General features: G+C 40.8%; 1 protein-coding gene across 2 annotated transcripts in view; it reads left to right on the top strand.

The window, feature by feature from the left end:
• Positions 1-16105, top strand: part of macrod2 (mono-ADP ribosylhydrolase 2) — a 387793-nt gene that overhangs the window by 102118 nt on the left and 269570 nt on the right. For both annotated transcript variants that reach the window (XM_041049346.1, XM_041049345.1), the window contains exon 4: positions 15170-15199. In XM_041049346.1, coding sequence (XP_040905280.1) covers positions 15170-15199 — 30 coding nt within the window. The remainder of the gene's footprint in view (positions 1-15169; positions 15200-16105) is intronic.

The raw sequence follows: 16105 nt of genomic DNA, 5'->3' as shown, positions 1-16105 counted from the left end.
GAGACAATCCTTGTATTTATGTACAAGTTAAATATGCCCAGGAGACACCACTGGAGATTACATATCTGCAGCCAGAGTGCTAGAAAAGACTGACACACGGCTGTTAACTCGATTCAAACTTGATTAGGCCAAATTGAAGAATGAATGCTCCCTCTCTTTGAGCAATGAGGGGGAGGAAAAGCAAAGAGAGGTATTGACAGGGTATCATTGCTCCCTGAGCAGCCCACAGGACTCGAGGAGTATGTTTTTATACCTCAAAGGCTTTGAGGAAAGTGGTCAGACTTTGTAACAGGAACATACGGTAAATCCACTGAGGTTCTAGAGCAACTGTTTGTACATGTTGTTAGTTGGAAAAAGAAAAAAAAAAAGAAAAAAGACAACCAAAACAACAAAAACACATCAGGATATCCAATCCCGTCAGTCAAGAGTGAGTCTTTCCCAGTCCTCTTTCACAGGGCGCCAGAGAGAAGTGCACACACATGCTTTCCCCACCAAACAGGCATGTTAGCACAACAGGGAACACTGAACAGGGGACAATGAATTTGGGCCGATCCATTTCATTTAAGCACAGGGTGCATGGAGGGGTTAATCCTTCACCACTGGCATTGCTCTTGAGTTTCCACCTCCCCTGTCTGTTTTCTGGTTCTGCTCGGGTTAGTGCTCTCTCACTCTCTCTCCTTCACCCTCTCTCTCTCTCTTCCTTTCTCTCACTCTCTTTCTTTGAAACTTTGTCCAAGGGACTGACAGCTGACCAGCAAAATTATTTTCTGCAGTCCTAATGGTTTGTGTATATTACTTTATCACACAGCATCTATTGCATTACTATGTGCAGCTTGGCAGGCCTGCATTGTGTTCTAGCGGCTAAGACAGGATCCTGCTTCATCCTGCATCAGATCTCATTAAAGATGGAAGCGAAGATTAAACCACATCCTCTTTTGCACACTGCCGCACTGGGCAGGAGGCATCCACTTCCCTTGTACTACTCATAAATAAGACTGAACAGGCAGTTCCTGCAGTGGCAGAAATAATACTTATTTGCCACACCAGTAAAGGGCTTTTTTCATCAGACAGGCTGACAGATGCTCTGGACAGCACTATCAAGCCTTTAGTGTTGCAACCTAGGAGCACAGTCGATTTTGCAGAGAGACATAGTGTGAATCTTAGTGGGACGAAGGCTTTTGATGGGAATTATATGAAGAATGCATTTGACAGCTTTCTCAAGAGGTGTCATGCATATTGCATCAACTCTCTAAATCATACCAGTCTGGACCTAATTAAGATTTTTTTTGCTGTCTTCCGCCTTATGTTTTCATGAATTATGCTTTTTTTTTTAGTTAAAATTTAAAAAAAGAAAAGAAAATGCATATATCTTTAACTATCCCGTCTTTCTGATTTGTAAGGTATGTGACTTTGCGGTGCGTTATGCGGCTCAGTCAGAATGGGTTTGAAGCCATGTTTCTTTTTGTGCTTCTGTGTAGGAGAAGAGGAGATAAGCCAATTAAACGTTTTGGAGGGTAGAAACTGCAGTCCAGCTTCATAAATGATGAACACTGCGAGAGCCAGCGCCGGTCCTTCACTGGTGGCTCCTCGGTAATTAGAACTTCCATTAATGATCACAAAGTCCCTCTTCTTTGAAGTGGTGCCTTAATCCAGACAGTGTGACATTCTTTCAGCATGTTCAGGGAGAAAGCTCAAAGATGCTAATCTGACGCCAAATCTGAATTTAGCACTGCGATGGTTATTATGCTGTAAAGGAATACCTCCATCTTGGCATTAAATTAAAAAAGATTGAAAGAATTTGGTTCTGCTTTCAGTATTCGTGTCAGCATTTGTTAATATTTTGTTATTTTGTTTCTGTTTTCACCCGAATCCTTCATGCACAATGTGAAATCCATGCGCAGTAATTGTGTCTATGGTTTAATCATCAGCTTATTTTTTTTTTCTTTACAGGTTTTTAACTGGTGACAACTGTGATTCTGTTGGGAAAAATCGAAACCCACTGATGTACACCAGTTTAGTCAAACTTAGCCTACCTGCGCAGCTGCCGATTCCATTTAGGTCATTCATCCATCTCGCCCTCCTAACTGAATTGCATTTTAATCATGTATGCTTTTAGCCATCTGTGGCTTCAGTTTTCTCTCTTCCCCACAATGCACTCACATTTACTATTTGGAGACACATAGACAGGAGCCCTTTTGCTCACTGACTGGACTGCCTCTTGGTTGAGGTCACCTTGGAATACAGATAGATCTCTGCCTCTAATAGAGGTCACGGAGACATTTCCATCCTTCATGTTTCCAAAAAAGATTTTTTTTTTTTTTCAAACAAATGTTTCACAATTAGATTGTATTTGTCAAACATGTGGCTGACTGACCTGTGAGATCTTTCAAACGATTTGTCATGCTTGCCTCTTTGCCCTACGTGCTGGTAAACACACAAAAGGAAGACCAAGAACTGCAATGTATTTGTGTGTCGGGACTTGGGACCTGTCCCTACTCATACTCCCTGATTGTTTGGTGACAGGAAACACTAGCTGAGGTTAATTCTGGAAAAAGGATATATCACAGCACGGTGGCAGCCAATGCATTTCAAATGATGTGTCCTTGGGATGCAAGGTTACTGCTGAGTCCTTCTCTCACCAGGAGCAGCCTGGGTAACTATAGGTATTATTGAATGGGCCTGACAACGAAAAGGTCTTGTTGACTTGTGCGTTGTGTGTGGTTACACAGAAGGTCTGTCCGCCCTCTGACATTATAGTTGAGATGAATTTTCCAAAGCTCATTTCTGTGTAGCGATTCACCTTATTAAGACTTCCACCACAATAGCTTTTCGTGTTCCCTGTAACAACTCTAACAGCTGGTTTCTGAAGTTTTTGGCTTCACTGGGCACATTTATTTTATTTTATTTTTATTTAACCTTTATTTTACCAGGCAAGACATTAATACATTTACAATGACAACCTGGCAAGTGGCAGAAGACACTTGCAGGGGAGGGAGGGGACAAACAGAGACAAACAAAAACAAAGAAGAATCTTAAATAGTGGTAAATGATAGAGTAGCGCAGTAGTTACTAGCATAACTGATCTTGGATATCAAAATTGTGGCAGTATTACCTAAATGTACGTCACCAAAAATCACAGTCTTATCCCTGAATGTTTCATGCCTTCTTTTTTGTTTCACTCCAGCTGTCTTAATAATGAAACCACTTCCAATAACAAAACGAGTACGCTATGTCACATTGGAAAACAAAATCATGTGTTACGATGGTTTATTTTTCCTGTGAGTTGTTGGAAAAAAAAAATTGGCTCAGTGCATTTTATTTTCATGGAGTTCTTCTCAGCAAAACAGCAGAATTAATCCTCTACCTCTGTCAGTTTCTTTTGGCCTCCCAAACTGAATTACAAACAAATCCTTTACATCTCTCCCAGCTTTTACTTTATCACTTCTTGTTTGATTTTATGCAGAATTCTTTTACAGGCTGTCTTGGGCTCTCATTTCATCCTTTCTAGAATATGCTGTTTTTTTTTTAAGCCAGATTCAGATTTTTCTTCTTTTCCAGGCTCCTACCTACCAAAGATTTTTTTGCTGGCTTGGTGTGAGGGCATTTTACTTAACACTGTGATCTATGTCTTCAGGAAATGTCCAGTAAAGGCCATTAAAATAGAGCGCTAATGTTGGATTATTCATGCTTATTTCACGTTGCATACTGTGGCACTTTTCCATCTATTACGCTAAGTGCAAGGAAAAGGAATTATAAAGAGCGCTGAGTTAAATTAATCTTCGAGGGGTGTCTCCCCATGTGTTTTCTTCTCCTTCAACATTCGGCTTTAGAGTCAGCTTTGCAGTTAGTCTCAGTATGTGTGCTCCAAAAAAAAAAAAAAAACCCCTCCTTTTTCTTCAGCATGTGTAAAAGCCACATAAATTGGCTCTCCAGACGTGACAGGCCCCTCTCAATGTAACTAGTGTGCCAGCGTGATTTAGTGTTTGATTGGTGTTTTGGAGCTGCCAAACTGAAGCAGCTCTGTGTTCGCTGCCCCACCTCCTATTGTCGAGGCTCTAACACAGGAACATTAAAGCTGACAGTCCCATGTAAAACTGGCCTGGTTAGGCTAGAAGTACCACAGGGTTTGCTTCTCGCCATTGCTCATATTCTTTGGTTGCTCACCTCTAATAGTAGACGCGAACTGTCGAGTTGGTGCTATTTGAGAAGGACACATTGGAGTCCTGTGCTGGACCTTCACGGCAAAACTACTGTCATCTGTTTGTGCTGACTTAAAACTTTCCTGGTGGGAAAGGTAGCAGCTTTTTATAAACAGCAGCAGGAAATCTTGAAGCTACACTAACACTATATCATTTATTTTCTGCCCAATAATTAATGCACATCCTTTTCATCAGTACATCAGTGGGAGAAAAACTTGTGTAAATCTTGGCTTTAGCACATAGCCCAACATTAATATGGCTACAGCGGGTGTGTGTTGGGGGTTCAGCGATGAAATAAAGAGCTTGGAGGCAAGCCAATTAACGGTTGCAATTAAGCAACACTGCAAAGTTCAGCAGGAGGACGGCAATATCATTTAGAGAGATATAACCGTTGTCAATCTATTCTCCTAGTTAAGTATCCCCTAGATAACTATTTGAGTCTCTCAGCCTGCAACACATCTGTCAATTATTGAGTTTGATGGTGTTGATTATGTGTCCCATTCTCCTGTGTGTATGTAAGAGGAACAACTTCTGATACAAAAACAACTGCAAGATTTCTCTGCTGAAGTGAAATACAGTGTGGAGTTTTACATACAATGGATGATTTCACTTGTTCAGATAAATGTGGTTAAAAGGAGACTTCACATTATTCTCTGGCTAATGTCCTCTGATGAGTTGGAGAAGTTCTATTAAGCCAAACTGTATCCTTTATCTTAAATATCTTTAAAGTAGTAATAGTAATATTGCCTGAAAGGATGACTTCAGACTGGATGATGAGGCAACGAGAGGTTCTTTACACTGAAGGAGTGTCAGGCAGGCAGGATGTTTTCAGATCACTGTGAAGTACTGTAAACTTGATTTGAGAAGACTGATGGATCGAATCAGTTCAGTTGACGTAAACTGAATGAGTCTTAAAGCAGAACATCAAGAACCACAGTGGAAAAATCCTGAAAGATGCAATATTTAACTCTTTTATGCTCCTCATCTTGCCAATTTAATGTTTTATTCAAGCTCAGATTTGTTTGGTGGCACTGCCAAAACAGGAAAACACTCTGCCTGTCTGATTGTATATTTCTCATGGTGTCAGCACTGCGCTTTACTATTTCATAGGGTGCGTTTTCTTTAAAATCTCCTCGAATAAGCGATTGAAACAGGTTGTCTTTTTGTTTTGTTGTAACAAAAGGCCGCAGATACCAGCGAGCAGGAAATTATCCGTTGGGATTTTGTGTGAATGTGTTTGTGGGGAGAAAAAAAAAAAAACAGATGCTGTTTGAAGATGCACTGAAGTGAACATCGTGTGATCCATATATGATACAAAAGAAAGAAGCTCAGAACAGTATTACACTACTATTGTAGCAAACCATGACATTTCTGGATCTAAGCTAATTCTGCTGTTGTTCACAGGGCCGGAACTGTGAGGTAATACTGAATGTGAAAGCTGTATTTTGCTGCTAGTGCTGTAGTGTGTATATATAAGCTGCAATATCTTACAGATATCATGTAACAGTGTATGATATTAGTTTACAGTATTCAGTCCGGTCTCTTCTGAGCTTCAGTGATTACAGGGCAGAGTAACCCTTACATCTCCAACTTGTATTCAAAAACTACAACATTTCCTGTTATAGTTTTCTAGCCTGATAATGTGGCCTGTGATTTTGGGACAGCTCTGATTTAGAGATGGCACAACGGAAAAATGTCTTTGGGGCGCAAAACGTTTTTATTTCCATTACAAAGTATAGGAAATAAATAACCGTCTCAAAGTAAATACCTCCCATTATGATCAAACCATTACAACTGTCACTATTAATGTTAATACAGGAAGGATTATTTATGAGATCATCTCTCACGGAAGAAGGATTGGCCTATCTTTGTAAGAGCTTTCATCATGCACTTCAGTAGACTGGACTGACGTGTCTTCATTTAGACTGTTACACTTGATTTAGGAGCAGTCTCTACAAGTGCTCTGTATTTAGGCTGAAGGAATGTCTGATGTTTCTGCAGTTGCTTTAAGATGTAAAACCTTACAATATTCAGCCCTCTACCATTTTATAATGCCGCCCGATTCTCTGTTACATACTCTAGAGTCATTGTTTGTCATTGTACATTATTGAGTTATTGGATCTTTCCAAATTGCTTGAAATTTGGATTATTATTGTACATACAAGTTGCATAAATATAACAGTCCTAACTTTATTGATAAATTGTCTCTTTTAATTAGAGCACAACCCTGTGTTACCTGGCTCAGTACGCAGAAAAGAAGATTCCTTTGTGGTAGTGTTTTCTTCTTCACCATGGTAACGTGCAATAATACGGTGTTTCTCGTCTGGACTTGTGATGGAGTTGCTTCAGACTGATTGCTGTTGCCGCTCCAGGGAGATGAGTCTCTGTGACATAAACGGAGTGCTTCTGGAGCCGGGGCTCACTTCACACATCACCTCAACACTTACACCACTGTGATCAAATAGACGCTGGTGGGAATGGATTCTCTTAAGTGCCGGTTAAGTGCATTTTGCTAAGGAAGTAAGAGAAGTTAAAATACATTTAGTGTTAAAAAAAAAGACAATGCACTCTTTCTTAATGCAATGTTCTGCACTTAAGCTATATGGAGTCTAATTCTGAGTGTATATACTTTGGCCTGGCTATCAAGGCCAAGACCCTCATTTCCAGACTTCTATTTTCTGCTCAGAGAAAGCAGTGATATGTAAAAAGGAAGTCGATTCAGAAACCACACTTCAGTTGCTGAGGATCTCCAATTTAATGCTGTCCTGGCTCTTCCGTCTAGAGAAATCCCAGCCATGTTATTTTGGATATAGTGAGGGGAACTGTCTGGCTGCCTGGCGGGTACCTAGCTGGGGGTAGTGGACTGTGAAGGCCCTGAGGAGCCTTGTGGGTCTTTACCATACCAACAGGCCCGATCAACAGTAAGGAAGAGGCTACATTTACGCAGGCTGATAAATCCAGAAATGAGACTGGATAAATCTGTAATATGCAGCTCCTGGCCCAAATCCTGCCAGTGCTCCGCAGTGACAGTGGGCCCTGTGAAGTTTGCAGATAACCTATTTCATCTCAACCAGAAAATGATGGTGCCTCTTCAAAAGTTGAGCACACGTGCACAGAGTTGGTGAATGCTGTGTTATATAACACTGGATATTTTGTCCAGCAAACAAAACCTGTCTTGATTCCTTGACGGATTATTTTTCAGTATTTCGTTAGTCATCAATAGTTATATGCTGTAAATGTCACATGTGGTTTTTTTTGTGTGTCGTGTAGGATCGCCTACGGCCTGTGAGCAATGAGGTGTGCTAAGATGTCAAGACGTACTTTAAAATATGTGAAAATGTGCAACTGTAAACATTTTCATGTGTCATTAACTGGTTTAATTTGTGTACTTTAATCTGAATATTTATATGGACATTTGTGGCACTTTACTATCTCCACTAGACATTATTTAATAATATGATTGAATCTGTGAGGGATTTTCTTGCAGTGCTCTCAACAGCCTCTTTTTATTAATAACATGTGGAACTTATGTTTCATGTTTCCAAATTCTCTTAATTCAACAGTCCTACCATCGTACTGTGGCTGAAATATAATGGAACAAATTAATAATTGAATATGTAATTTCTCTGTGATTGTGTTTGTGGTTTCTCACAAGCCACAGATATTTTTTTTCTGTTGTTGTGACAACCACAGTGCATTTGTGATTAAAATAATGGGAACGGATCAAAACAGCTCCATTAATGAACCCTGCTCCCTTTCCACTGGCCCCCCTGCATCGTTCCTTCAGAGCCCTTGCAGTGTCTTCCTCCTTCATGTTAGTAGGCTGTGTCTTTAGTGTTGAAAACAATTATTAAGTAACACTTCAGTCGTTAGAAAGTTGTTTTCTGTGTCTAACTTTGGTGGCATTGACTTTCCCTTGGTGTCAACTTCAGAAGAAATACAAACTCGCGCTTTGCTGAGCCCACCTACAGCTTTATTTTCTTGTAATTTCTCCAAGCTCCCTTCTTAGGATTGGGGGTTGAGCAGATGCAGGTAGATGTATATTTATGAGGGGGATGTGTATTTCAGGGAGAAGCGGTGTTGTGAAAGGTGACCTTGTTAGATAAAAGGAGGGCTCGGAAGCCAAATGATGAAAGAGAATGGGATCATCCTGGGCTCATTAATGTGGATTTGAAGGTCAGGTAATTATAACAATAGACGTGTGGGCTGGCTTTGGCATCTGGTATTGTTGCTTTGTTATGAAGGTGACAAGCCTGCCGAGGAAAGGGATTAATCACTGTGACACCAGCCTGTTGTCACATTGATACATTCAGACATCATAACACTACTGCTGTAGTTCTTGAAAGAAGCTGCAAAAACAACATAATTTCAAGCATCAGCAGTATATGACAAGTACTTTTAAAAACATGAATAGGTTTAAGAAGCCACCCACAGTCTCCTGATATTGTAATGAGTATTTCAAAGTAAAAATCAAACCAAAATAGAATTCACATAATTATCATTGCATTGATTTTAATGGCTTAAGCCTCAGTTTTGACACAGAAACAAGTCTCGTACAAAGCTGGTGACACTGTCACAAGTCAAAAGCTGCTTCACACAACAACAAATCCACAAGACTGAGGTTGGAACAGTAACACACAAGCCGTTGTATTCAGCAGTGAAAAAGTAACCAGGGAACCTCACAGTCATCAACTGCATCTTTGAGCCGGATGAGCTTTTAATAGCTTGAACTGAAAACACAGCAGAGCAGACAAAAATGCAGCCCATCATGTAACTTAATGGAAATTTTGTTTGCGCTGGACGCTGACAGAGTATCGATACACATGAGAAATGAGACCTGCTTTGTGTTACCTGCACCAAATCAATTCAACATAACAATCCAATGAATGGAAAAATAGGTTTGCAACAAGGTCCTTCTAAAAGTTTACAAAGCAGAAAAACCCTGTAAATGACTGTAAGCTGGTTTGTAAAACAGGTGATATAAGGCCTGCAGTATATTCTAAATTAAATTTCATTTGGTGTGTTCTGCTATCAAACGGGGAGTTTTCTTGTTACAGCAGAAACAGAAGCAACGTGGAAACAAGGAGTTAAATAGGTTAAAAATATAGAATTCACATCATGTGAGCATTCACAAATTTTCTTCTTACACACTTTGTATTAATTAGAGGTGCACGCTCCATATTAGTGATCCTTGTTCTTTGCATTTCCTTTAACCTTGAAACCAGAAACTCCAGTCACCTCAATAGAATGTGGTTAATATTTCAGTAAATACTTTGACATGTCAGTATTGAGATGATGCTCGGATAGTTACAGTAAACTGTTGGTGTTGGTTGGTGTTGTGCAATCACAATGTGCACAGCTGCATCATTTTGACACCCTTTCGTCTTATTCCACATGAAACATGAACCAGGCTTTAGGCTTTTGTGTGTGTGTGTGTGTGTGTTTTGCTGGGATCCTGCCACCTCTGCCACAAGTTTGTCTGGCTCACTCTGGCTCCTCAGGGACCACTAGAAGCTATAAAGAACAAAAATGCCAACTAGTATTATCAGGCGAGGCAGCATGTGTGGTGTAGCATGCATTTTTAATGTGCCACAAATAAGAAATACCAATGTTGCCTCTCTTCTCTCATCCCACAACTGGTGCCTCGTTGAAGTTTTATTTCTATTTGTGTGAATTTAAGCAGCTACTAAAAGAAAAAAAGAGCCACCATCATTAGAGGTCAGAAGAGCCTCTGTTTAACCCAGTTCCACAGACACGAGATCGGTTTTTCTAGATATAAAGTTCTAACCTGAATATTTCTAGTTGTGTTGAGTTGTGTGTACGTATTCATGTGATTGCGTGTGTGTGTGCGTGCATGCATGCGTGTGTGTGTGTGTGTGTGTGAGCAGGCAGTAGAATTCTTGTTAGGAAGGCTGGTGAAGTGGAAAAGTGTCTGCGTGTGGAGCAGCACATTATTCCACTCAAAAAGAATTTGCCAAAGTCTTTCACTCCACTGACTCTTTGAACATCGACATTCAGAGCTGACATGTTAGACATCAGAACAGTATGAAGAGGAGCATCTAATGACCATCTAAGTGTCAACCCAGTCTACAAATGGTCGTCTTTTTGTTTCTCTGAACTGTTTTCTTCATTATTTCAGGCCTTCCATTTGCAGCTCATTGTGTAGTAGATGCTAATTTGTGCCTGTCAAATTAGCTGTGAATATGAGTTCTAATTAAAGCAGAATCATAGAGGAAGGAAAAAAAAGGTGTGACTTGCAAACAAAGAGCAGCTCTGTTGACTTAGTTTGTGCTTTTATTTGGGACAGTTTTCATGTGTAAAGTCACATTTGCTGAAATCACAGTTCGGTCTTTGTAGACAGGCAAGAGCAGCAGGGAGTGATACTGAAGACTGCTGATATAAAGCGCCATACAGTTGCTATACAATAAGGCAAAGATCGTCCCTATCGCAGTTAAACTGACTCAGATATATTCGCTGAAACTCCTGCTAAAATACCTGTAAGATTTGTGGACGCAGATAGGCCCGGTAGTATTATATTGCAGTGGCAGCCGTGGTTGATTTGAAAAATTGCAACAAGATTTTTTTTGGCTCGGCAACCTATCTATTTGCAACAGAGCAGGCAACCTGAACCATAAAACTTTTTTTTTATTAGTTTCTGTACCCCACCTTTTATCCCGGAGTCACAGCGGACCACACTATTAACCTCTGAGCTTATTGAGAAGCATGTGAGAGACTTCTCAGGAGGAGGTGAGTGTGTATTCAAAGAAGCATATTTAAAGGGTTCACTGAAGGTGGCAGGGACCAGAAGGTAGACAGTGGATCTGTTTACTGCCTTGAGGTTTTGTGGTTATGCACTAGCACTTCCCATTTAACTGCATGATCTAGGGCTCTGCTGACGACACCAAACACGCAACCCAGATCCACGCCTCGCTGCCTTTCTGCATACACGGGGCTCACACGCCGAAGCGCACACAAGCCGCTTTTATGAATGCCCTGCAAATATATGGTCACAGTGAGACTGCCTTTTCACTGTGCTTGTGTCTGCGCTGGCTTCTTGACGCCGTGCCACGATTCATAAACTGTGGCTGTGACACTCTCTGGCTGACGTTCCGTTATCAATATTTTCTCGCTGTGAAAATACACAGCATGTGAACCCCGCTGCATTGTCATTGGCTGAGGGATATGTGAGGCTGCTGTGGGGGTTGAGAGTTCAAAGGGCAGTCAGGAAGTGGGTGTTCCTGCAGTGACAGTGCCGACATGTGTTTGATGGGCCAACAGTAGACCAGGAGTTGCTAATGACCTACCATCTCTGAGCCGTCTGGGGAGCCCTTCCACAGAGATTTATTGCCCATGCTGTGGTTACTGCCGGGACGACTCTCAGCAGCAGCACTCCTGAAGAACTCCAAGCCATGGCCTACTCCTTTGGCTCTTTCCTCTCATTAACTGGGTCATTGCAGACCTTCAAGGCTCATCTTTACTGCTACAAGAAATACTCAGGTTCCCTGAAATATTAAAGCTCAAAGATCACTGCTGTATTTTGTCTAAAGTGATATGATCCTTGTAGTCGTTTTAGAGGTGCAGATGTGGTCTAATCCGTCTTTGAAGAAAAATTGATTCATGAAATTCTCTAGAGGCCGCACACTGGCAGATATTAGAGAGAGGATGGCAAAGTCAAAAACCCATTAAACATGCATTCAAAGAGACAACTCCACGTGTAGGTGCTCAGCCACTGGAGGAGGAACAGATAATGGTCTTCTGATAATACTAATTGTTGGCTCTCCCACTGTTTCCCTAAAGGCAGAAATGTGTTGATCCACCACAAGATAGCCAGACTGAGCCCAGGGCAGGCACAAACAGCAAGGAGAGCTAGTTTATAATTAATACACACACTATAAAATATGCATCACTCAGGATAATAGAAGCACTTTTCAGGCAAGTCATACTGAATAAGCTCACATCCTATAGTAGAACGAGTATTGCGCTGCTGCTGTAGGTTAGCTCCTCTAGCAGCTGTTTCGTATTTGTCTCATGCTTGAAGACAGATTGTTAAAGCAAGTCCCCGACCATTTTGAGATTTTAATGTCTCCCTTGATGTGTAATGCTTTGGGCTGAGCTCATGGACTCTGTAGGTTACAGATATTTTGTGTGCATAAGCGGCACAGTGCGCTTAAAGATAAACTGCCAAAACATGTGTCATGAAATTCTGATCATTAAAGGAGAGGATGCAGGGAGAGCGGGGAAATGAAAAGGCATAAAGCAGCGTTTTTATCCCCCCTCCCTGCTTCCATATTTATCAAACCCACCGCAGAGATGAGATGGCTGTCGAACGCTCCTCATCTCCCAGTGGGCAATTGCTGTGATCACACCAAGTCATATGTGGTTAGAAAGCATCTAACATCTCAACCTCCAGACTAACCCGTTCTCTACTACCACTACCCCACCTTAGACACACGCACGCACGCAAGCACGCACACACACACATACATATACACACACACACACACACACACATACATATACACACACAGGAGAGTTGTGTCTGATTAGCAACCACATCTCCGATCTCTGATTAGGTGTGGAGTAAATGAAGCGCCCCCCTCAGGTATACATTTCCATAATGTCAGGTAATTAAACCCCAGTGTTTTAATAGCTCAGGAATAGGAAGACTCCCCAGGAGACTAGACAATGATGATACACTTTCCTGAAAACTAGCTTACCGTCATTAGCTTGCTTTCAACTGGCACTGAAACTATTACTTTCACTGCACTGGTAATTGAATACTGTAATAAATGACAACAAGCTTAACATGTTTACATCATAGAAAAGATACTGCTGAGCTTTTCTTATACTGAATGCTTCTTAGCATTTTCCCTCAAATCCGAGGTATCTGATGTAATAGCCTTAAAATTTTAACTACATTTATCCATGGTTTTAAAATGTGAACACAAAATTTCCCAAGCTGTTTATTGAAAAAAATAAAAAGGGCTGTTTCTGGAAATGATGCACATCTGAGTTGTGTGCTCACTGTTGATGGCTGACAGATTCCAGAGCTAAACAAAGGCTGGGAGAGCATGAGCGTCTTTTTCATCACAGAAAAACCTGGAGAGGTGCTATTGTAAACATGACAGTGGATTGTCAGTACACCCATGTTTGAGTTGCTGTTTTTTGTGTGTGTATGTTATGCTTCTACTGTATGTGCACACACACACACAGACAGACAGACAGATACACATACATAACAAAAGCCCTTTGATGAAACAAATTCTGCAGTGGGGAAGCTTTCTTTGTTCCTCTGCCCACTCATATGTGTGGTGCTCAGATGAGAACAATGCAAAGCCATAATGGTGCCATAGAAAGGTGTGGAGACTGAGTGAACTCCAGAAGGTCCGCTTCTACGTATAATCAGGCAAACAAAAAATAGATAGATAAATAAATATAACATAATAATAACCACAGGACTGTGCTATCATTGGACAGCTCTCCCTGATACCACATGTTCACTATCTGTTGCTTGTGCAGCAAAACGTTTTTGAGAAATAATAAGCTTTTAACTTGGCAGCGTTCACTGCTAATGATAGCCAGCGCTGTTGCTGGAACTGAAGATCATTAAAGGCGTGTTGCGGTGTATGATTCTTCTAACGCCCTTTGTATGAACTGCACTTCAAACACATAGGCTACCTACTTTCAGTAACACCCAAATTAACAGATGTACTTTAAAATCCCCTCTAATCTTTCTCCTCGTATGTGCAACGGATGTATCTAACTGACAGACGCAGCAAAAATGAAACTAGTTTCATTTTTAATGAGGCACACTCCACGTTGAACAGCAGTCTGACGTTACCTTCCTCTGAACCGGTAAACTGTGTTTAAAGTTGGACATTCCAATGATATATATACAGGGCTCAGTCATATTATGAGTGTTTATGAACTCCACTGTCTTAAAGCTGACAGCAGAATCACAGCGAGTGAGGCTTTACTCCGAGGGTGATCTACATATCTATGTCACATGTGAGAATGAAGCCTCAGTCTTTAAGATCGCAAGCCTTGTACTGAGGAGGGTCTGCTCCAATCGGTTTGTGTGACATATTTCCAAAAAGAAGCAACCAGACCCCACAAAGCCATGGTGGAATGGATTTCCCTGTCGTACAGCAGCAGATACAACTACAGCAAACTACAGGCCACTGTTAATTGCTTTTAATGAACCACATGTTTTATTGAGCATAACCTTTGTCACGTTGCCAAGGAAGAAATCTGCCAAGGAGTGTGTATTTAAATGAGCTGCTGACTGAGTCACACGTTTGTTGCCAACTTGATAATTTAATATTCAAAGCAAAACACCGCCACACACAATGATCACTTCTGTCTATGGGAGATGTGAGAAACAAACTATTGGATGACATTCTTGTCACTTGTTACTGCTGGATGACTGTGGTGTTGTTGGAAGCTTGCGTCAAAATGCCCAATCTCATATGGCTAGACACAGATTCTCCGATGCGTGATTACACATTTAACTGAGAAAGTGATATAAAAATCTGTAACATAGCTGCGTGATCATTCGAGCCAGTTTCAAGCTTTTCTTGGCACTTTATACCAACACTGTATTCCTCTCTTCTCCTGTATAATCCCCCCCTCACAGCTACTGCTGTGATCAGAAAAACAAAACAAAGCGAGACAATAAAAGAAACTTCTCTTGTTTTCTTTTTCAGTGCTGTGAAAATACACTGAATGTGCTCATGAATCATTGTGTTCTGTTCTAAATCTCAGTGACTTTTTTCCGTGGTAGCTTGATTCATTAGCTGATATAAATGACACATTTGATAAATTATATCTACGGGTTTAGATAGTCAAATACGTGTATTTATGGGAAAACAGCAGGTAAAGAATCCAAACTAAAGTGGCCAGATATTCCTGACTTATCTATATTTGCTTACTCTTTGAAGTTTACTGACTCGTTTTTTTTCTCTTTTCAGCAAACACCAGTCTTCTGGGAGGAGGAGGAGGTGAGTGAATGGCTTATTTTTTTCATTATATCATCTCATTGTTTGTTCCTGTGGCATTAAAGCAATTAAGGTTGCACTCGTCAGATCTCTCCAATGGCACATCTATATTTTTTCTTCTGCGGGTTCATGGCAGACTTTAGTGTGTATTTAGTTTCGAGTGTCTGTGTTAAATGTGGCTGAACGTAAGGCCAAAACATTAGAGCGTAGCGCTGAGCAACCTTGCACCGTGCCACACTGAGAGATGGTCATTACTTTAGCGGCCTGCCGAAGAACATTATCATCAAAGCAACGGTGGAAATCCGAGGCAGCCGACCGTGGTGTGGGAATAATGGGCAGGGAACTCCAGTAGAATGCTACTGCCCAATCCCACTGTTCTTCTTTGCTGAAATTTGACTTTTACAGTGACATGATTGAAATAATCGTTCTTCCCCACGGTAAGATGAGTTGGGGTGAAATGCACCCAGTTAGATGTGGAATGTTAATTTCTAATCTAATGGGGATTTTTTTTTTTTTTTTTTGATGATGTGTGGGAATGGTATGACAATGAAATAAGGTCACTGCTTCAGCCTGGTTTATCCATCTGTGCTGGCTGTCACTTTGAATGTGTCACTGTCTCCTGACAGTCTTCAGCTGTGCAGGGTGATCCCAAACACCACATTAAAAACCGGAGTCTAATACAGCTAATCTATCCAGTATAATCCATATTTCTGTATATTTTTAAAAAATAGTTTGCGCTGTAGGTCTCTATCAGACTTATTATTATATGAGTTTGAGACCTTTCCTTTTAGCTTTCTTTACAGAAAATAATAAACAAAACCTTCACCGGCATTTACAATATGCCAAATATTTCCTTTTTTATCCACAGTGTGTGCGTATTCCTTTATTAATTTAGCCATACTTTTGTTT

The sequence above is a fragment of the Toxotes jaculatrix genome, chromosome 11 (genome assembly GCF_017976425.1).
Source record: "Toxotes jaculatrix isolate fToxJac2 chromosome 11, fToxJac2.pri, whole genome shotgun sequence".
NCBI classification, from domain to species: domain Eukaryota; kingdom Metazoa; phylum Chordata; class Actinopteri; family Toxotidae; genus Toxotes; species Toxotes jaculatrix.
The sequence above is the reverse complement of the archived record's forward strand: the minus strand, read 5'-3'. Positions and strand labels throughout refer to the sequence as shown.